Here is a 23348-nt window from a genome sequence, read left to right on the forward strand (position 1 = left end):
CTACCACTAGGCCAAACTCCCAGCCCTCAAAGACTTTTTTCTTCTTGCTCAGTTTGTTTGCTCACAGCTTATGCTCTACCACCTGAGATATGTTTTCATTCTGTCATTTTGTTGATTAAATTGATCTAGTCTCCAGAACTTTTCTGCCCAGGCTGACTTTGAACTGTGAAGAGTGTCTTAATATGAGCAGCTACAATTACAGGCCTTAGTCACCAGTATTTGTCTCTAATAGAAACTTTGAAGTACTTTTTTATTAGTCTTAGTCTTGATTGTTTAGTCCCAGTTTTTATTTGCATTGAAATAAAATAAATTTGAATAAATTCAAATAATTCTATTGCAACCTCACCTATGTCATCAAGTTACCTGGCTTCATTTTCACATATGTACATTGAAAATTATGACAGTATTTGTGTATCCTTCCTCTCTCCATTCATCTGACCAATCTTCTTATACTGTCCACCAAACAGACTTCAGCTTCCTGGTATTCATTTTGTTAATGTATTAAGTTTAACAAATTCTTTATTTGTTAAGTTGTTCAAAGTAGATACACTTTAGTCAGTGTGTGTGTGTGTGTGTGTGTGTGTGTGTGTGTGTGCGCGCGCACACGTGTGTGCGTGTACATATGGCCCTCAGTATGTCTCATGTACATTTATAATTTAGATCTAACTTCCACAATGAGTGATACCATGGTCCATTTGCCTCTGAGCCTTACTTCACTCAGCATATTTTTTCCATGCCCATCCATCTCCTTATAAGTGATATACTATTCTTTCAGATAGTTGAGTAAAATTCCGTTCTCTCTTTCTCTCACCTGTATGTATCTATCATATTTTCTTAATATATTTATCCATTGTAGGGCAACTGTGTTGTTTCCACAGATTTTCTGTGGTGAATAATGCAGGAATGAACATGTGTGTAAAAGTTCCTTACTGTATCCTAATTAGCATTTTCTGGATACATGCTCAAGAGTGGAATTGATGCATCATAGGGTAGTTCTATGTAGATTTTTGAGGACTCTCCAAATATCCCTCCATAATGATTGTACTAGTTTACATTTCCATCAATAGTATAATAAGGGACCTTTTCCCCTCACATTTCCCAAAACATTAGTTATTGTTTGGATTCTTGTTGGGCATTCTTACTGGAGTGAGATGGAATCTCAGTGAAAGAATAAGAAAAATGGGTCACGTTAAGATATACTGTACACATAGAATGATATGTTGAATTGAAACTACTTTGTACAGTTACTTAGAGGTAATACAAAAGTAGAAAATGTTAAGAAATTAGCTTTTTATTTTTTACAACAGTAAGATTTACTTAACAGTTCCATAGAATTAGGTATAGCCAAATCAGGCACTTATTTTAACTCTTTTAATTAGTATAATAACCCTATCATATAATAATTATAATTTTATCCACTCTACAAAAACCAAGGATTAAAAAAATTAAGTAGTTTGACTAAGGTGTTCTAGATAGTGCATGGTGAGCCATAATATTCTCCAGTCTACTATGAAATAATTAAAATTTATACAGTTTTGATCATTACACATAATATAAGTAAATAGTTTTTAAAATAATGAGAAAACAGAACTTAAAATTTTTGAGATAATTGGCTAATGCTAAGTAGCTAATGGTTGAAGGCATAAATTGTGTAATAAATATGTAGCATTGTATTTAATTTAATTTAGAATTATTATTATACTTACTATCCATGCTGGTTCTTGTTGATTAAAATGTAAATAATTAGAGACCATCTAAATACTATAAGTGATGAAAAAATATCTCTTTTAATCTAATTGGAACTTACTAAAAATGAAATAACAAGTCTCCTTTTGTAGAATAAACAGTGCTATTCTGGAACAGAAAAGCAAGTATAGTTAGCTGCTTATGATGAAGAAAACAATTGTGGCTCTTATTCCTGTAAGAACTGTCATTTTCACTTTTTTAGTTAAGTTAATTCCTAAATATTTTATTTTGTTTTTGTGGCTATTGCAAAGGGAGTTGTTTTTCTTGATTTTAGCTTTGCTAAAATAATGTCATCTACAAAGAGACATAGTTTTACTTCATCTTTCCCTATTTGGATCCTCTTTATGTTTGTTTCTTGCCTTATTGCTCTGACTAGAAATCCTAATACTATACTGAAGAGAAGTGGAGAGCAGACATCCTTGTCTTGTTCCTGATTTTAGAGAAAATGGCTTTAGCTTTTCGCCATTAAGTATAATGCTAGCTGTAGGTTTGTCATACATAGCCTTTATTACACTGAGGAAGGTTCCCATGGATTCTTAGTTTCTCCAGATCTTTTAGTATAAAGGGGTGTTGGATCTTGTCAAATGATTTTCCTGCATCTATTGACATGATCATGTGGTTCTTGTCTTTGCTCCTTTGATATGACGAATTATTTAATTGACTTGTGTATAGATTGAATCAGCTTTGCTTCCGTGAGATGAATCCTGTTTGATCATAGTGTTTAATTTTTTTGATGAGTTGTTGAAATCGATTGGCCAGTATTTTGTTGAGAAGTTTTACATTGATATTCATCAAAGAAATGAGTCTACAGTTCTCTTTCTTTGCTGAGTCCCTGTCAAGTTTTGGGATGAGAGTTATGCTGGCTTCATAGAATGAGTTTGGTAGAAAACTTTCACTTTCAATTTCATTGATAAGTTTGAGGATTATTGGTGTGAGTTTTTCTTTAAAGACTTTATAGAATTCAGCTGCAAATCCATCAGGTCCTGGGCTTTTCTTGGATGGAAGGTCTTTGATTGCCATTTCTATTTCATTACTTGAAATGGTTGGGGACAACCAAGACGGGGGGGGGGGCGGTGGAGGGGAGGGTAATGGGAAAGGGTATCAATATATGTGAATTAATGCACCTTCTATCTGGCAAATATCATGTAACCCTTTTATTAATTACAATAAAAAAACAAATCCACAAAAAAAAGAAATGGGTTTCTTTAGTTAGCTTAGATCTTCTTGGTTTAGTTTGGTTGTATCATTATTGCTAGAAAGTCTTCTCTTTCTTCCAGATTCTCAGGTTTGTTTTATTTAACCTGAATGTGAATCTTTGGTCTCTATATTATGAAGTCATTTTTCTTTAAATGCTGATAGTGGGGCTTAATTCATGATCTTGCATTGTCTTTCTTCTTACAGATGGTGCTCTCCTATTTGAGCAATACTTTCACTTCTAGCTTTTTGTTAGTTGTAGTTAAGAGTCTCAAAATTTTGGGGTGGCTTAGAATCTTGATCTTCACATCTCAGCTTCCTGAGTAACTGGAGTCATAGGCATGAGCCAACACGCACCAGTTTCTCATCAGTAAAGCTTTAAAACAAATCTTTAAAGACTTTGGTCCTGGATTTCATACTTCTGTTCATTTTTAACTTTGGACAAATGAAGTTAGGCCTTTTTCATGAGAACATAGATTTGGGTGATTTTCATTAAAATTTTTATGATGATGATTAATTAAAGACATTTTTGTTTTTTCTACTTAAACCATTGTTAACTGTGAATGTCTGTGCAGTATCTACTTGGATAATTGTCAAGAATAATATATTTATATTTATCTGGTAACATTTTTTAGGTTCTCCCAGCCCCTGGCAGTTATGAAGTTCATAAATCATATGAGATGTCACACACTAAATGTAAATACATGCCACCTCGAAGCATCCTGGCTGAAAAAAAGCAATCCTCATTTCTTAGTGGAACTCCTCGATACCGAGAAAAAATAATGGAGGGGCCAGGTAAGTGTGGATTACTCTTTGAACTTCATTGGGAACAGTCCAGGGTATCCATATTAAAATAAATTATTAGAAATAGTTACATAGTTCACATCTCTCTAAGTGAATAGTACAAACAAAACAAAAAGTCCCAAACATGTGAAGCAAGGTAGTTTATGAAAGATTTAATATGTTCTTTCTTATTCTGACCCAAAACAATTTTACTAGTTTTACTAAAAATACTAAAGATGTGTAGCATTTATTCTATTAGGGAAGTAGCCAGAATTTTCTTTCTTTTTTATTGCAAAGTGATAAGCAGGGTTTTACAGTTACATAAACAAGGTAATGAGTACATTAGGGTTTTTTTTTTTTGCCAGTCCTGGGCTTAAGTTCAGGGCCTGAGGACTGTCCTTGGACTTTCTCAAGGCTAGAACTCTACCACTTGAGCCTTAGCACCACTTCTGGCTTTTTCTAAGTATATGGTACCAAGGAAGAGTACATTAGTTTTTAAACACTGTTACCCCACCGCTTATTTTCTCCTGCTTAAGTGAGTATCAATGTTGCATTAGTTTATCCTTTGTCCTTCTGTTTCTATGGTTCCCTTTCCCTTCTACATATCAAATGATTTTATATACATAACACATTGTACAGAAAACTAAAAGAAGCAACAGCAAACACACACACACACACACACACACACACACACACACACACACACAAACAAGAAAAACTACATTCAAAATGAACAAAAACATCTGCTCCATGTTCTGGAATTCATGTTGATACATTTCATGATAGGTGGTCCTGTGCAGTAAGTAATTATTTATTGAGATCCCCCTATTAAGAATAACATAAATGAGGGATGAAGGGCGAGTGAGTCTAAAGATAATGAAATAATCAGTGACTGAAACCATTTTCCCATCATCCTTTGTTCTGAGCATTCTCTGTACCCTTTAAGACATCCATCTTTTTCTTTTTAAAAGCCAGACATTCACTTGAGAAATTTTATTGTATAAAATGTTCCACAAGTCAGTAAATTTAGAGAAAAATGAGTATTTGGTCCCCTCAAAAAAGAAAGAATAATCAAGATTTTAGGGCTTTTATTTTTTTCTTTTGTAATTGTGTAAAAAATGGAGGAAAAAAACCCATAAAAAGCAGAATTTTAATGTGAAAACATTTTTTTGGTATAAACATTAGTTTTAGAGACATTGTTAATTTAGTGTGTGCAGAGTCAATTTTCCACATCTTTCCTCAAGTATCTTCTATTTTTATCATGAATTTCCTTTTAATCAACTGTAGGTTATTTAAAATAAATTCCTACAACTTAATAATAAAAAAAAGAATAACATAGACATTTGGGACAAAAGCTTAACCTAGTGGTAGAGTGTTTGCCTACCATGCACGAAGCCCTGGGTTTGAATTCTTGGTACCACATACACAGAAAAAGCTATGGTTCAAGCATTGGCCTTGACCAAAAATGTGCCCAAGGACATTGCCCAGGCCCTGAGTTCAAGCCCCAGGACTGACAAAAAACAAGAGATATCATAGACATGTTCTAGTTCTTACAAATGAGAGAAATCATGCATCCTACTTTTCTTTGGCTTACTTCACTTAATATAATTTTTCCTCCAAGTCTTTCCATTTCTTTACAAATGGCGCAATATCATTCTTTCTGATGGCAGCATACATTTCTGATGGCAAGTGCATTCACTAATTGTTTCATTAGTTTCTACTTTCCAAAGATGAAGTAATATTTACTTTCTTTCTGCCTCTCATAAGAATGCAAAAATTGAATAACAGTTTATTTCCATTTTCTACTGAGGGTCATCTGGGCTGATTATATTTCAGGTATGGTAGATAATGCTTCAGTGAGCATGGTTATGCTGGTAGCTTTAGCATGATCTTGTTTATGGCTATTTGTGGCCCAGGAATAGGATTCAGAGACAGTGCTCAGGCCTTGAGTTTAAGCCCTATGTCTGGCACGCATAAAGACTCAAAATACTTGAGGATCTAAAATTCTGCAAGTAATTTTGATTTTTCAAGTTAAGATTGAGTCAACTATTAGTATTCTTGGTCTAAAAAGGAAGTGCAATGATTTTCTCTGTTAATGAAGATAAATCAGTTAGTATGGTACATGGAACAGATAGAGAAGAGGGACAAAATAGTTTGCAACAGCCATTTGCAAATGTGTTACTATTAAGCAACCAAATTGCTGAAATAAATTTTTATGAGAATCTGAAGAAAAACAGTGAAACATGAGAGAAACAAACTTTCCCCCAGAGTTTTAAATGAAAAAAGAACACCAGAACAGAAGATTACACCTGTCAAGAGTAAATAATATGATTTGGAGAGCCTGAGACTCATAAAGACTTGCTTTATTTTTTATTGTCTTTTAAGAATAGGTTAGAATTTTCAGCATAAAATTCATTTTCAGTTGAAATTTGATTCAGCTTATTTTCATTTTCTTCTCTTGTACTATTCTCCCACTACTGATTTATCTTGGAGCTTTATAAACTGGAATTTAAGATGACGTAGTGTGCTTGTGAACATACCTCAGTCTGTGGTCACTGAGAAGTGGCATAGGGAAATTACCCTTTTGAAGTTGTAGTACTATCAGTATTCCCACACAAAACCAATTAAATAAGAAAAGAGCATCCATATCAGAGGCCCTTCAAATAGATTTTTTGCAGTTGTTTCCTGAAGTTTGCTTTCTCTGTCTTTATTCTCCTCTAGGTAAAAAAGTTGGGTAAACAGAATATATAATTCGTGTTATAATATTTTACTATTTCAGTATTTAGCTCAGGGCAAGTACATTTGTTAATTGTTTCATTAGTTTCTGCTTTCCAAAGATGAAGTAATGTTAACTTTCTTTCTACCTCTCATAAGAAAGCAAAAATTGAATAACAGTATATATTCAAATCATTTTCAGAATCCCTAAAACTCCTTAGAAGTACAAATGTAATGTGAAATGTGTCTGTTTTTGCTAAGCAGTGTTACATTCAAGAATATTTAAGTAGGTGAGGGGAATGTTTTCATTATAGACAGTAATTATTTGAAATTAAAGACAAGTGACTGTCAAAGTAATTTTCAAATATAGAAGAATGGCCTGCTAAATAAAGAGATAATTAACATTTATTAACCAATGGTTATGGTTAATAGCAGTAAATTATCAGATTTGTCATCTTGCATCTTAAGATCATCTAAACTGCAAAGGAATGGTAATGGAAATCCCACATGCCTCTATAACCAACACATTAGAAAAACCATAAGGATTTCTTATGCTATTATTTGATACTATGATGAATGAAATTTGATTTCACCTGACATATGCAGATATTACAGTAGTTATAAAATTGCTCATTGTTTTAAATTTAATCTACCATTTAATGTATTTAGTCCAAAATATAGCTTTAACATAGACTTAATACATGTCTAGGGAAATTTAATTAGTATTTAGATTTCATTTTCGTAACTAAAAATTAACTTTCATTTGTACTACCTCTGTTAAGTCAGTTCTATCGAAGGAGAATATTGAAATGTGATAATATACACTGTCTAAATAAATTCCTAATTTTTAAATCTTTTTTTCCTCAGTTTTTATTATCGAGGTACTATATAGAAAGGTTAGAGTTACATTTGCCCAATAGTAGGTGCATTACTTCTTACACATTGATACACTTCTTATGTTTTTGTCCCCATTTCCCTCCTCTATCCTTCCCAAAAATATTGTTTTCCCCCAATTCCTTTCCTATTTCAAATAAACAAATAAACATATATACAATATACCAGGTCACAAAGTCAGATACAAAGGGCAACAAAGGAGAAGAGAAATAACATAGTACATTAAGAATAGCAGTCACTCAAGATAAAGCTCTTGTTTTCATATTCTAGAGATACTTTAATTTAGTCTCATCCTATATGACCTTATGTATCTAGGTTTTGTGCTATTGTATTCTTCTGCCAGGAGAGTCCTAGATGTGTACTAATTATTACAAATGAGGGAAACAATAAGCCTATGTTCCTTTGGGTCTGTCTTATTTCACTTAATATGATTTTTTTCCAAGTCTTTCCATTTCCTTCCAGATGGGGCAATGTCATTCTTTCTGATGGCAGCATAGAATTCCATTGTGTATAAGTTCCACATCTTCTTGATCCAGTCATCTACAGAGGGGCATTTGGGTTAGTTCCATACCTTTGCTATGGTAAATAGTGTTGCAATGAACATCGTTGTGCTAGTGGATTTAGTATGTTCTTGTTTCTGGACAATTGGGTAAATGCCAAGTAGTGGAATTGCTGCGTCATAGGGGTGTTCTATGTTAAGTCTTTTGAGGAACCACCATACTGCTTTCCATAGCGGTTGAATGAGCTTACACTCCACCAACAGTGTAGTAGCAATCCCTCCTGGCCACATCCCTGCCAGCATCTGTTGTTATTAGATTTTTTTGATCATGGCCATTCTGTCTGGAGTGAGGTGGAATCTCAAAGTTGTTTTGATTTGCATTTTCTTTATCGCCAGAGATGTCTAGCATTTCTTCATGTATCTATAGGCCATTCTCATATCTTCTTTAGGGAAATCTTCCTTTAAGTCTCTGGGCTGTCTTTTAATGGGGTAGTTGTTTCTTTGAAGATTTGTTTTGGAGAGATTCAATTTTTTTAAGGCCTTTGTCTGTTGTATGGTTAGTAAAGATTTTTCTCCCAGTCTGTGGGCTTTCTATTTAACTTGCTAGCTATATCCTTTGCCATACAGAAGCTCTGAGTTTAATGTAGTCCCATTTTTCCAAACTTTCTTTAATTTGTGGTGTTTCTGGGTCTTTATTAAGAAAGTTATGATCTGTGCCAAGGAGACCTACTGTATCTCCTTTTCCTTCTTGTAAAGTTTTCAGAGTATCTGCTTTTACCTCGAGGTCTTTGATCCATTTGGAGTTAATCCTGGTGCAGGGTGACATAGAAGGATCCAACTTTAGTTTTTTACAGATGCTTAACCTGTTCTGCCAGCACCACTTGTTGAAGAGGCTGTATTCCTTCCATTCTGTTTTTTGGCTCCCTTATCAAAGATTAGATGGTCATAGTCTATGGGTCAATTTCTGGTTCTTCAGTTCTATTCCATTGGTCCTCAGGCCTGTTCTTGTGCCAGTACCAAGCTATTTTGGTTATATAGCTCTGTAATAGAGTCTAAAGTTTGATACTGATATTCCTCCTGTGGTGTTCTTTCTGCTAAGAACTGTTTTTGCTATGCATGGTCTTTTATTATTCCATATGAAATTTTGGATTGCCTCTTCTAAATAACTTCATATTTTATATATATATTTTATTGTAATTAATAGAAGGGTTACATTATATTGACCAGATAGAAGGTACATTACTTCACAAACATTGATACCTTTTCCCATGTCTTGGTTCCCATTTCCCTCCCCTCACCTCCACCCCTCATCTTGTTTTCCCCCTTCCCTATCCAATTTCAAATAACCAAATAAGCATATATACAATATATCAGATAACAAGGTAAGATACTGTAACAATATGAGATAACCAAGGGACAGCAAAAGAGATGAGAAATAACATAGTGCATTAAGAATAACAGTCATTCAAGATAAAGCTCCTGTTTTCATATTCTAGAGATACTTTCATTTAGTCTCATCCTATATGACCTTATGTATCTAGGTTTTGCGCTATTGTAATCTTCTGCCAGGAGAGTCCTAGATGTGTAATACTTATTACAAATGAGGGAAACAATGAAGCCTATGTTCCTTTGAGTCTGGCTTACTTCACTTTATATGATTTTTTCTAAGTCTTTCCATTTTCTTACAAGTGGGGCGATGTCATTCTTTCTGACAGCAGCATAGAATTCCATAGTGTATAAATACCACATCTTGTTGATCCACTCATCAACTGAGGGAAATCTGGGTTGGTTCCAGCCCTTTGCTATAGTAAATAGTGTTGCAGTGAACATCGTTGTGCTAGTGGATTTAGTATGTCCTTATTTCTGGAGGATTGGGAAAATGCCAAGTAGTGGAATTCTTGGGAGCACTATGTTTAGTCTTTTGAGGAACCACCATACACTGCTTTCCATAGTGGTTGAATGAGTTTGTACTCCCACCCACAGTATAGTAGTAATCCCTCCTGGCCACATCCCTGCCAGCATCTGTTGTTATTAGATTTCTTGATCCTGGCCATTCTAACTGGAATGAGGTGGAATCTAAGAGTTGTTTTGATTTGCATTTCTTTTATGACCAGAGATGTCGAGCATTTCTTCATGATTCTGTAGGCCATTTTAATTTCTTCTTCAGAAAAGTTTCTCTTTGTCTTTGGCCCATCTTTTAGTGGGATAGTTGTTTCTTTAGAGATTAGTTTTGGAGTGATTCAATTTTTTGAGCTGTTGATATATGTTGGATATGAGGCCTTTGTCTGTTGTATTGTTAGTGAAGATCTTCTCCCACTCTGTAGGCTTTCTAGTTAGTTTGCTAGCTATGTCTTTTGCCATACAGAAGCTCTGCAATTTAATGTAGTCCCACTTATCCATACTTTCTCTTATTTATAACTTCATAATTTTAATTGACATTTTTTACTTAGGTTAATAAATTTTGTTACTGATCAGTATGTTAGATTTTATTCTTTTTAATGTATGTACGAATAAAGTTTTATTCTCAAAAGTGAAAATATTTTCAGTTTTTAATATCTAGTTTGTTAGTATTTAAAGTTGCTTGATTAAAAATAATTATTAATAATGAATTGATTTGTGACATTTTCTGTGCAGTGCTTATGAAAGAATTAGAAATAAAAAAGGAACAGTCTACCATATTTGTCATTTTACCATTGGTAATTTTGCTTCACTTTAATACCAATCAAAACACCTTTTTCTGTTAATTGTAAAATTCCTCGAAGCAAATAAAATTATTTTGTAGTACTTTGTATGTACACACAGATATATGAAAATCTAAGACTTAATTTACATATTATTGTATATGTACTTCTTATTTAAGTCTTTTACTAAATAGAATTTAAAGAAATTATATTTTGTTATTTCTATCCAGATATGAATCATTGGCATGTGGTTAAAAGAGAAGTTGATAAAAATAAGAACATCTTTTTATAAGATTCACTTATATGTTATTTATTTAGTTGTTCAACATTTTATTATTTTTTGAAAACATTTTATTTCCAGTTTAGAACTGTTAACAAATGCAGTTTTGTTTCATTTACAAAGGAAGATTTTTCTTTGACTTTTGTGTTTGTATAAAGGACCAAAATAAAACTCATTTTCATTAGTCTAAATTAAAGAGGGAAAAAGTATATTTGCAATCAGTATGTTGCATACTATTAAATGTTGTGTAACCAATAAGAACACATTAGAATCATTTAATGAAGAAATGATTAAATGAAGTGTATCACATTATAAAGTAATCTCCTTTTATTACACCAACTTTTAATTCATGGATATGTAAATGATATTGTGAATGATCCAACTCAGGTAAAGTGAAATTGTTAAGTGGAAGAGTACTTACACATCTCTTACATTGCTCTTTTTTTCTTTATTTTATTTTATTTTATTTTATTGCCAGGGTGATGTATAGAGGGGTTACAGTTATATTTTTAAGGTACTGAGTACATAACTTCTTGAATATTGTTACCTCTTCCCACGTTTTTCTTCCAGTTCCCCTCCCCTCACTCCTCCCAAGTTGTAAAGTTTATTTCCAACATATTTTCTTGTGAATATCGTTGTTACACTGGTTTATCTTTTGTCTGTTGTCTCATCATCTTGTTTTTCTCTTTCCCTTCCATGATTCAAATAAACAAATAAAGGTATGTACAGTTCACCAGGTATCAAAGTCAGCTACAAGAACAACAAGGGATTAAACCATAAGGGGAAAAAAACAACAGAAAAAAATCCCCAAAGAGTAAAGAAATAATTTCACATAGTACATTAAAAATAATTTCAAGGAAAATTTCTTGTTTCCATATCTTGGAGTTCATTTTGCTTAGGCTCATCCTGTGTGACCATATGTACATAGCTTTTGAGCTATTGCACTCCTCTGCTAGGAAAATCCTAGACGCATACTAATTATTACAAATTGGGGAAACCATGGAACCTATGTTCCTTTGGGTCTGGTTTACTTCACTTAATATAGTTTTTCTAGGTCTTTCAAGTACCTTACCATTGGGACAATTTCATCCTTTCTGATGGCAGCATAGAATGCCATTATATATATTGTATAATATTTAATTATAATTATTAATAAAATTTTAATTATATAATGTAAAATATATACTATATATTATATATATATCACATTTCCTTGATCCATTAATCTACTGAGGGGCATCTGGGTTGGTTCAATCCATATCTTTTAGCTATGGTGAATAATGCTGCAGTGAACCTGGTTGTGCTGGTAGGTTTAGTATGGCCTTGTTTGTGGACATTTGGGTAAATAGAAGGAGTGGGATTGCTGGGTCATTGGGGAACTCTATGTTTAATCTTTTGAGGAAGTGCCACATTGCTTTCCATAGTGGTTGAACAAGTTTATACTCCCACCAACAGTATATGTAGTATATGTAGTAGCATTTCCTTCTGTCCCTGTCCCTGTCTTGTTATCAGATTTCTTGATATACACTGTCCTTTTTTTTGATATTTAGAGGGAAAAACATTCAATCAATATCAAAAGCAAACAGACTAATGCGTACTGATGGCTCACACCTGTAATCTTGGCTACTGAGGAAGCTGAGATCCGAGGATCGTGATTCAAAATCAGCCTGGGCACAAAAGTCTGTGTGACTCCAGTAAACCATCAGAAAACCAGAGTGAAGCTATGACTTAAAGTGATAGAGCAGTAGCCTTGAACTGAGGAGCTCAGGATAACGCCCCGGCCCAGAGTTCAAGCCCCTTGACCAAAATAAAAGAAAAAAAATGTGGAAAATTGGGGACTTGCAAATACTAAGGTCAAAGTATAAATTTATGTCAATATTTCTTGAAGGTACATTTATGAATGTTTCAAACATGCATGTCACTTGACCACAAAATTTTACTTTTTAGGATTATCGACATTAATCATATTCTCTAGAGTTAAACATTAAGGATTTACCTCAAAAACACTAATAATGAAAGTTTAAAGCATCCTAAATGGAAAGTAAAACAGTTTATTTTGATACGTCAATCCTTATCACTACTATGTATTTTAGACTGTGAAATATAGATAAAAAGGATTCATCTATTCAAGTAATTCACAAATATTTAGAGAGCCCTTTCATTTTAAGTACTCTTTTAATGATATGCTACTCCACAGTGAACTAGACATAAAATTTATTCCTTGGAGTTTAACTTTAGGTGTAAGATACATTCAATAAATAACTAAAAAACTATGTGGAGAAATTAACAGATAAAAGACAGAAGAAGGCAGATAAGAAATTAGGTATTTAAAAATGCCATGGAGTCAAAGCCCAACAGATACCTCAAATGGGTACTTGCAAGGGAGTGATGGTGAGACTAAAAGGAGAGGGATACAAGCAAAGACGAAAGAGAGGAGAATTAATTGTATATATTGTAGAACTGAGAAATACAAGGGAATGAGTAGGCTGAAGGAAGGGGGAGTGAAGATGTTGAACTAATGATACAGATCAAGATGTGTTGTATAGATCAACTACTTGGTTAAATGGCAAAAATTCAATATATTACCTAAAATTCAGGAAAGTGAGGGAAAGGGTGGGTTGGTGGGGTAGATGAGAATGTTGAAAGGGGTGACATTGATCTAGATGTATCATATTCATAATCTGCTTTGGTGAATGCCAACTCCTTGGTAGAGTATTTAAAGATAAAAACAAAAATGCCATGGAGAATATTAGAAAAATTGAATTATCAGGGAAAGGTTTATTGAAAAATACAATATCTAGGCAACAATGTAAGGTTTATTAATGACTATTTTGATTTTGCTTTTCTGTTGTAAAATTGTTTGCTCTTTATGAACACACATTGCCATACAGTAGATAAGATGTATATAAGTAACACTATTTTCCAAATAAAATATATACATTTACAAGATTAGATTATCTTTCTTTCTTTCTTTTTTTTTTTACTGTTTTTATAGGTTTGTTTATGCCATGCTATTTCAGATGTAGCTTAACAATCTATTATCATGGTTTGGTTACTGATGTGGATGAAATCAGTAAAATTTCTAGAAATAGAGTTGATATGTCAAACAGTAAATACAGTTTTATATGAACATATATTGTTAAATTGATCTTTAAAGATTAACACCAATTTACAGAGTGGGCAGAGGGAATATATTTCAGTGGTAGTATTTTTAAATTTTTGAGCAAAGACAAAGTTTAGAAGCACATTTTTATTAGATACCAAAGATGATTGATAGTTTCAACACGGACTGCATGTAAGACAACAACATTCTGAGACTTATTTTACTCTGAGAGTATAGATCATTTCTCATGAAAATAATATTGTGATTTCTGTGTCAGATTCCCATAAGAAATTATTTTAGGAAACAAGTATAATTTATCTTAGAAGTTAATTGAACATATCACACGAAGACAGTTTGTTCACTTCTTTCATAAACTTCTTTTATACCTTTGATATAAAATCATTGTAGTGTGAAAACTAATTATTTCTTTGATTTTCTTAGTGACTTGTACTATTCTCACTTCTGCACTACCATAAAGCTTATCAGAATGCAGCACATTCTTCTGGTATGCTGTTTTTTGTTTTCAATAAATGTGTAATTTTTAGTTTTTTTCTATATAATGCAGAAATGTTTCTTAGCCATTCAAAGGCCAGTAGAGACCAAAATGACCAGGTTAATGGGGGAATTTTTTCATTAAAAGAAAATAAATCTTCATTTAAAATGATAGAAATTTTGTTCTGGAAAATGACAATCCCAATTTTTTAAATGTGTTAGGGTAATGTCGTTTTTTTCTGATAGCAGCGTAGAATTCCATTCCAACACCATATCTTCTTGATCCATTCCTCTCCTGAGGGACATCTGGGTTGGTTCTTTATCTTAGCTATGGTGAATAATGCTGCTGTGAACATGGTTATGCTGGTAGGTTTAGTATGTGGTTATTTGGATATGTTTGTAGACATTGTTATGTTAGGTTTGTTTGTGGACATTTGGTTAAATGCCCAAGAGTGGGATTTCTGGGTCATAGGGGAGCTCTATGTTTAGTCTTTTGAGGAACTGCCATACTGCTTTCCAGAGTGGTTGGATAAGTTTACACTCCCACCAACAGTGTAGTAGCGTTCCCTTCTGGCCACATCCTAGCCAGCATCTGTTGTTACTAGATTTCTTGGTAATGTCCATCCTTTTTTTTTTTTTGGCCAGTCCTGGGGACTGAACTCAGGGCCTGGGCACTGTCCTTGGGCTTTCCTCAAGACTAGAGCTCTATCACTTGAGCCACAGCAACACTTCTGGCTTTTCTCTGTATGTGGTACCAAGGAATGAAACCCAGGTCTTTGTGCATGCCAGGCAAGTACTCTACAGTAGGCCAAACTCCCTGCCCCCTAATGGCCATTCTAACTGGGGTGATGTGGAGTTTCAAAGCTGTTTTGATTTGTATTTCTTTTATGGCCAGAGATGTCGAGCATTTCTTCTTGTGTCTATTGGCTATTCTTATTTCCTTTTCAAAGAAGTCTCTCTTTAAGTCTTTAGCCTAACTTTTAATGGAATGGGTGTTATTTTTGCATTTTCACACTGCATTTAATTATATAGGACTGTAACATTTCTTGGTAATACTGTTTTCAGTGTTTCATTCCAGATTAGTAATTTTCATTTATCTTTCTTTAATCCTAAAAGAAGCATGCTATTTTTTCATATATTTTTATTGTAATTAATAGAAGGGTTACATGATATTTGCCAGATAGAAGGTGCATTAATTCACATACATTGATGCCCTTTCACATGTCTTGGTCCCAATTTCCCTACCCCCTACCCCTCATCTAAAAAAAAAAAAAAGAAGCATGCTATTTTAAGGATAAAACAAATGAATATATAAACTGATGCTTTACTGTTGATAATTGCTCATGGGGAAAAATTGCTGTTGTTGCAGCACCTTTTAATGATAATTGTAATATATGTATTTTTATGAACTTAAGCTTTTTTTTTTTCCAGTCCTGGGGCTTAAACTCAGGTCCTATGTACTATCCCTGAGCCTCTTTGTCCTCAAAGCTTGCACTCTACCATTTGAGCCACAGGACCACTTCTAGCTTTTTCTGAGTGGTTTATTGGAGATAAGCGTCATAGACTTTCCTGCATGGGCTGGCTTTGAACTGTGATCCTCAGATCTCCACCCCAGAGTATGCAGGATTTCAGGCGTGAGCTGTCAGTTCTCATCTAAGTTTTCTGTTTTTTTTAAAAAGAAATAAAAGTGCTTTGTTTTTCTTCTACAACATATTTTTTTTAAGTAAATGGAAATTGAACCCATGGCCTTGCTCATGCTAGGAGATACTTTACTACGTATACCGTACCCACAGCTTTTTTATTTTTATTTTTTTGAGATGAATTGTTCTGTCATACTTTTTAACAGAAAAATAGCTTTCTGGATCACTTCATTTAAAGATGGAATAATGACATAGTATGTACTTTAGTGCATTTCTTACCATGTCATTCTGAGATGAGTGTGTTTTAATGTTACATTTTATTTAGATAGATTCATCAAGTCAACATAGGTTTATTGCATACCTTGTACCTTATCATACAGAGTTTGTTACTTGAAAGTAAGGTCTTGAAAGTTCATCTGTGTATTCCAGAGCCTGACCTATGGGGCTATGGAGTTGGGGAAATAGAAAATATTTTGTATGCATGTACTCAGATACTTTTTCCTATTTGTTTAATGTGAATATTGATTTCAATTTAATTCTTTATGTGAGAATATAATCCATTCTGTGGATAGTAATAAGAGTGTTTTGGTTATTCCAAAAATAAGACCTAGCATCTGTAATTCAAGTGTTGCATTTTTTGAATTAGAAATTAGTTTTTATTTGACCAACAATGCTATACATTAAATATACTATGCATTCAGACAGTCTTAAGATATACTATTGTTTATACTAGCGACTTTGTAACTTCTAGTTCATAATAACTAATCAAACACATTTAAAGTTTCGTTTCTTAACAAATTGCCACAAATCCAGTCCATATAGTTCAGTGTTGCCAGACACTGGTGGCTCACACCTGTAATCCTTCTTACTCAGGGAGTTGAGATCTGAGAATTGTTGTTTGAAGCCGTCCTAGGTAAGGAAGGTGGTAAGATTCTTATCTATCTCCAACAGAGTACTCAACCCACACACACACATAACACACACACATACACACACATGGTGCGTGGTGCTGTGGATTAAATGATAGAGCACTAGCTTTGAGCAAAAAATCCTCAGGGACAGCACCCAGGCCCTAACTTCAAGCTCCAGGTCTGGCACGTACATGTGTGTGTGTGTACCTACCCTCCCCCCCAGTGGTGCACCAAATAGTTCAGTGTGATAAAATTTTATTAAGATGTAGCTACACAATACTGGGTATATATTTAAACTCATCACTGTCTTATGATGGCTTTATGTTAGCTTTACACATACAATTTGTTACAATTATTGGAACTGAATTTCAATTAAAACACTTGGCAATTTTCTTGTTCTTTTTGAAATATTTTCACATCCATTAGTGTGTCAGTGACTTGGCATTGCTCTCTAATTGCAATAGATTTCAAGTGATAAAAATTGATTTTACTTGCCCACTTTGTAGAGTCAGCATTGGTTACCTGAATACATTACATATCCGGTAACTTAGAACACTATACTATGTTGTTAGTAGCATTCATTGTCTGAACTTTATTGTTGTTTTTGGTTGAGGGGCTTGAATTCTGGTCTGGTGCTGTCCTGAGCTCTTCAGCTCAAGGCTCTCTACCACTTGATCTATAGCACAACTTCCCATTATCTGAATTTAAGATTTTCACGGGCAGTTTATATTTCACTGAGGGATATTGGCATTTAGAGGAAACCTATTTTTTATTGTAATTGTTAGAGGGGTTACATTGTATTCACCAGATAGAAGGTACATTACTTCACAAACATTGGTACCCTTTCTCTGTCTTGTTCCTCATTTCCCTCCCCCCAGCCCTCATCTTGTTTTCCCCCCTTCCCTATCCTATTTCAAATAACCAAATAAGCATATATACAATATATCAGATAACAAGGTGAAATACTGTAACAAAATGAGATAACCAAGGAACAGCAAAAGAGATGACAGATAACAGTACATCAAGGACAACAATCACTAATTATATGGTTTGTTCCTGGAGGTCCTTTTGTTTAGTGTCATACTATGTGGCCTTACTTATCTAGGTTTTGTTCTATTGTAAATCTTTGCTAGGAGAGCCCAAGGTCTCTACTGATTGAAATGTAGAATTCTAAGCAATGTTAAGATACTTATTTGAAAAACCTGTGAAGTAGATAAAAGTTAAGAAGTTGTATTTTGGGAAGGATGTTGTATATGTAAGTTCCATTATGAAATACATTATAAAACAATTAGAGAAAACATAAAATATATTACTAACTATAAAGCCCCATGTCTGTGTCTAACTATAACCAGCAACCACTAAACCATATATGTTTTCAAATAAAAAATAACAAAGTATATTTAGGAAGGTATGGTGAATTTTTTTTCTACTTTTCGGTGTATCTCAGTAAACCACCCATGTAATCTCTATCAAGAGCAGAAAATAAACTCTTTAGGCATTTGTAAAGAAATGGAAAGACCTGGATAAATTTATATTCAGTGTAGTTAGGCCCAGAGATACAAAGTATCAGTGTTTTCTTCTATATGTGAAAGCTAGATTTAGCTTACAAGTAAATACACTGGTTGGTATGGAAGTGCATACAAATGTATTAACTGTAATATGGTAGATTCAAGGGAGATCTCAGATAGTGCAATTCTTAGAAAGACAAAGTCGAAGTTCAGCAAAATAAAGCACCAGGAAAGTGGTATTTGGAAGCTGTAGAGTGGAGTCAAGGGGAAAGGAGTTGACAAATGAAGAGAAGATGGGAGAATACAGTCATGAAGGTATGTCCTGAAAATTAACATGAGCGAGGGAAGAAGTGGTTACAAAAGAGATGGGTGAGAAAGTTGAAAGGGTTCCATTGATTGAGATATATTGTATTCATAAACTACTTTGTTAAATGGCAACAAATAATTAAAGATGAAAAAAAACCCCAAGCACCCATCTTCCCAGCCTTTCATGTCCTAGTAACTACTATTGCTCCAAGGCATGGCTTTGGTTCCTGTTGGTTGTTCAGTTTCTGTGTAAGTTGAACCATGTAGTGTGTACTGTTATTGGTCTGATTTTTCACTCAGTGTTGTACTTTGTGTTCTATAAGCTACCAGAAACAATAATTTAGTTCATCTCAATGTAATTATATATCACAATGTCCTTATCCAGTTTAGTTCTATGGAAATTTGGTTTATTTTTCAAATTGGTATTTTATGAATAAAGTTATAGTAATCCTTTTTTATTTTTGTTGAATTTGGTTTTATAGTATTTCATTGTGTCTTTACTATTAATTTTCCTAATGAAAGCTTAGTTTTTTCATGTACTTGTTTGCCATTTTGTTTTCTTCTTATAAAGCACCTTTACATTATTTATATTACATTATTTTCCTTTTATCTGAAGGAAAAAAGTATCTCTTAGTAATCTTACATGTCTTTTCAACATTCCTTGATTGAGAGACTTTTGGTAAAAAGTACTTTCAATTTTTATTTAAAGCAATACATATTGTATACTAGGTCTCAAGTAATTATGTGTGTAAAAAAAGCATGATTTAATGGAACTAAAATTCTAGTAAAGGTGGAAGACAAGTAAAATGTCAAACACACATGTTACTCAGTGGTTAATAGGAAAAAAGTGCAGAGAATTGTGATGTGAGATTTTAGATAGGGTCATTGAAGGCAGCCTTGTGGGTTGGTGTCTTCTGCATAAAGAACAGAAAAAAAATTGAGGGGATGGAGGGAATTGCAAGAAGGGTAATGGGTACTACGAGAAAATGCGACAACTTTATCACAAAGCAGGAAGGCTACAGCAGAAAGAAGGTTTAGAGAATAGCAATTGCATCTAGAAATGATGGTTTGGTAGGTCATACTTCACAGGTTTTAAATAGATAATTGTTAGGATTTAATTTATATTTCAGCTAACACAATATGGTGGAACTGGGAGGAATCAAGAGTAAACAAAAGCAATAAGTTATTGTCATAATGTCAGTGATGTTAGGTGGTCCAGCTAGCAGGGGCGATTTTCCATTAGATGAGATACAAATGGAAGAAATGAAGATTTTAGGTGGTGCACTTGGAGAGACTAATTTGGGATAATTTTTTTCCATATATTTTTATTGTAATTAACAGAAGGGTTACATTATATTCACCAGATAGGAAGTAGATTACTTCACAAACATTGATACCCTTTCTCATGTCTTGGTTCCCATTTCCCTCCCCTAACTCCTGCCTCTCATCTTGTTTTTCCCTCTTTCTTATCCCATTTCAAATAACCAAATAAGCATATATGCAATATATCAGATAACAAGGTAAAATACCGTAACAATATGAGATAACCAAGGGACAGCAGAAGAGATGAGAGATAACATAGTACATTAAGGACAACAATCATTCATTATATGGCTTTTGTTTCTATATCCTGAAAGTCCTTTCATTTATATGGCCTTATGATCTAGGTTTTGTTCTATTGTAAATCTCTGCTAGGAGAGCCCAATTTCTACTGATTATGACAAATGAGGGAAACATTGAGCCTAAGTTCCTTTGAGTCTGGCTTACTTCACTTAATATGATTTTTTCTAAGTCTTTCCATTTTCTTACAAATGGGGCGATGTCATTCTTTCTGGCAGCAGCATAGAATTCCATAGTGTATAAATACCACATCTTGTTGATCCACTCATCAACTGAGCGAAATCTGGGTTGGTTCCATACCTTTGCTATGGTAAATAGTGCTGCAATGAACATTGTTGTGCTAGTGGATTTAGTATATCTTTGTTTCTGGATGATTGGGTAAATGCCAAGTAGTGGAATTTCTGGGTCATAGGGGAGCTTTATGTTTAGTCTTTTGAGGAACCACCATACTGCTTTCCATAGTGATTGAATGAGTTTGCACTCCCATCAAGAGTGTAGTGGTGATCCCTCCTGGCCACATCCCTGCCAGCATCTGTTGTTATTAGACTTCTTGATCCTGACCATTCTAACTGGAGTGAGGTGGGATCTAAGAGCTGTCTTGCCTTGCATTTCTTTTATGGCCAGAGATGTCGAGCATTTCATGTGTCCATAAGACCATTCTTATTTCTTCTTCAGATAAGACTCTCTTTAAGTCTTTGGCCCATCCTTTAATGGGATGGTTGTTTCCTTGGAGATTAGTTTTGGAGTGATTCAATTTTTTCAGCTGTTGATATATTTTAGATATGAGGCCTTATCCATTGTATGATTAGTGAATATTTTCTCCCACTCTGTAGGCTTTCTAGTGAGTTTGCTAACTATGTCCTTTGCCATACAGAAGCTCTGCAGTTTAATGCAGTCCCACTCATCCAGACTTTCTTTGACTTATTGTGTTTCTTGGTCCTTATTTAGAAAGTTTTGACCTATACCAAGGAGACCTACTGTATCTCCTATTCCTTCTTGTAAAGTTTTCAGTGTATCTGCTTTTACCTTGAGGTCTTTGATCCATTTGAAGTTAATCCTGGTGCAGGGTGACAAAGAAGGATCTAACTTTAGTTTTTGGCAGGTGCTTATCCAGTTCTGCCAGCACCACTTATTGAAGAGGCTGTCTTTCTTCCATCCTAATTTTGGCTAATTTGGGAAAATTTTAAATTTGAAATGAAATTTGAATGTATGTGTTAAATACCTTTAAAACATAAAAGTATTTTAACTTCATCCTTATTCTTACAATGTAATTTTTGTTGGCTATGCCACCATATTTGGTATTTATATTTTCTTAATACTTATTACTTGGTTTAGTATAAGGGTTTATTTGCATGTTCTTTTGTTTATTTTTCCAGCTTGGCTCTAGATTGGCCTTCCTCATCTCTGAATATGTGTCTTCTCTCAGAAAATTATAATAGTACTATTTAAAATATATATCTATATTTGTATAGTAGTAGTTCATAATCCTTGAAAGAGTTAATTTTGCTACTTTTGTGAAGATTATATATCTTAAAATTCAAGTTAATTTTACATAATAGGAGGACTACAGTGAGTAAGAACATAAGAAATTTAACAGAGAACTAAGCATCTGGAAAACTAGACAGTAGTAATAATGAATTAAGTGATTGCTAGGTTTAGGATGAAGGTCTCAGAAGTAAATGTATTTTTGGAAGTTCTTAGCAGTATTTTGTTTCTTTATTGCCTTTCCAGACTTCAAGGCTCAGATTGTCTTTCCTCTCAATAACTTTCAATTCTGTCTACTCTTGTAAAATTTTTGACGTATAGTGAGCCCACTTTTAATCTCATTCATTTGCAAGAGTAGTATAAACCTAGCTATAGGTTTATTATTTTGTTTATAATCTTTTGTATAATCAGAAATTATGACTATCTTCAGTGATAGTTTTCCTGAATTTCTCAATTTATTTAATCTCAAGTTTCCTCATCCTTATATGTATATCTCCATTATGGCATTGAATATTTTGGGCTGTGTTTGTGGTGTAGTAGTAGAGTGCTTGCCTAGCATACATGAAGCCCTGTGTTCAATTCCACATACACAGAATAATCCAGAAATGGTGTTGTGGCTCAAGTGGTAGAGCGCTGCCCTTGAGAAAACTCCACGACAGTGCTTGAGTTCAAGTCCTGATGGCAAAAAGATTTTTTAGTTTGTTTATTTAAAGACCAGAACAAATTGTAGATTTTGATTACAAGTCTTCTTATTAAGAACTCAGAAATTATAGTAATATGTATAAAATAACTTATCTGTATTTCTCATATATCTTTCTCTATCTTTACATCTCTTTAATGCCATCTCTCTTTGTAGTGAAAAGTGGGGTGCTGTATATTGAGATCACCTGCAAAATAGTTTGCCTGTAATTATCCTCCCATGATTTTTACAATTTTCCTATGTGATTTTATAATACTGGATAAATGAGACATTTTAAAGTTTGACTAATCTTTACTAATTGAAATTGAATGTAAGAAGAAACAGTGAGATCGCATATTGGAAAAATTTGAAGGAGAGCTATCAGCTTGAGACTTTAATATGATTTAAACTATTACACAGAGCTTATTTGCATTGAAAAGTATTAGTATCAAGTGTTTTGGGCTTTGACAACTTTAAGTTGCATTCAGTGTTAGGAAAATGGTGTTCTATTAAGTCATAGCACTCGTGTGGTACATGAAGGAGAGATTACCGTTGTTCTCTTAGCCATTTTATTTTGCAATAAATGAAATTCATTGTTCAGTGTGACCCTCCTGAACTGTTTTCCAGTCAAGTTATTTTGTAAAGATTAAATTAAAGTCATAGCAGGGCTGTGCTTTTAGAGAGTGTAACAATGCCTATTGTTTGAACTATACAGTGGTTTTTCTTTTTCTTTTTTTTTGGTGGGAAAAAGTTCAGAAAGACAGTTTTCCATCTCATTGCACCTTTTCAGAACAGTTCTCCTATCTCAGCCC

The 23348-nt window shown here is 33.7% G+C and overlaps 1 protein-coding gene across 1 annotated transcript in view; it reads left to right on the plus strand.

Annotated features, from left to right (window-relative positions):
- The window catches only part of Stpg2 (sperm tail PG-rich repeat containing 2), a 225168-nt gene that overhangs the window by 76716 nt on the left and 125104 nt on the right, over nt 1-23348 (plus strand). The window contains exon 11 of the mRNA XM_090356573.1: nt 3576-3735. Coding sequence (XP_090212699.1) covers nt 3576-3735 — 160 coding nt within the window. The remainder of the gene's footprint in view (nt 1-3575; nt 3736-23348) is intronic.

The sequence above is a fragment of the Megascapheus bottae genome, chromosome 23, assembly GCF_031878675.1.
Source record: "Megascapheus bottae isolate mThoBot1 chromosome 23, mThoBot2.hap1, whole genome shotgun sequence".
In the NCBI taxonomy this organism is placed as follows: domain Eukaryota; kingdom Metazoa; phylum Chordata; class Mammalia; order Rodentia; family Geomyidae; genus Megascapheus; species Megascapheus bottae.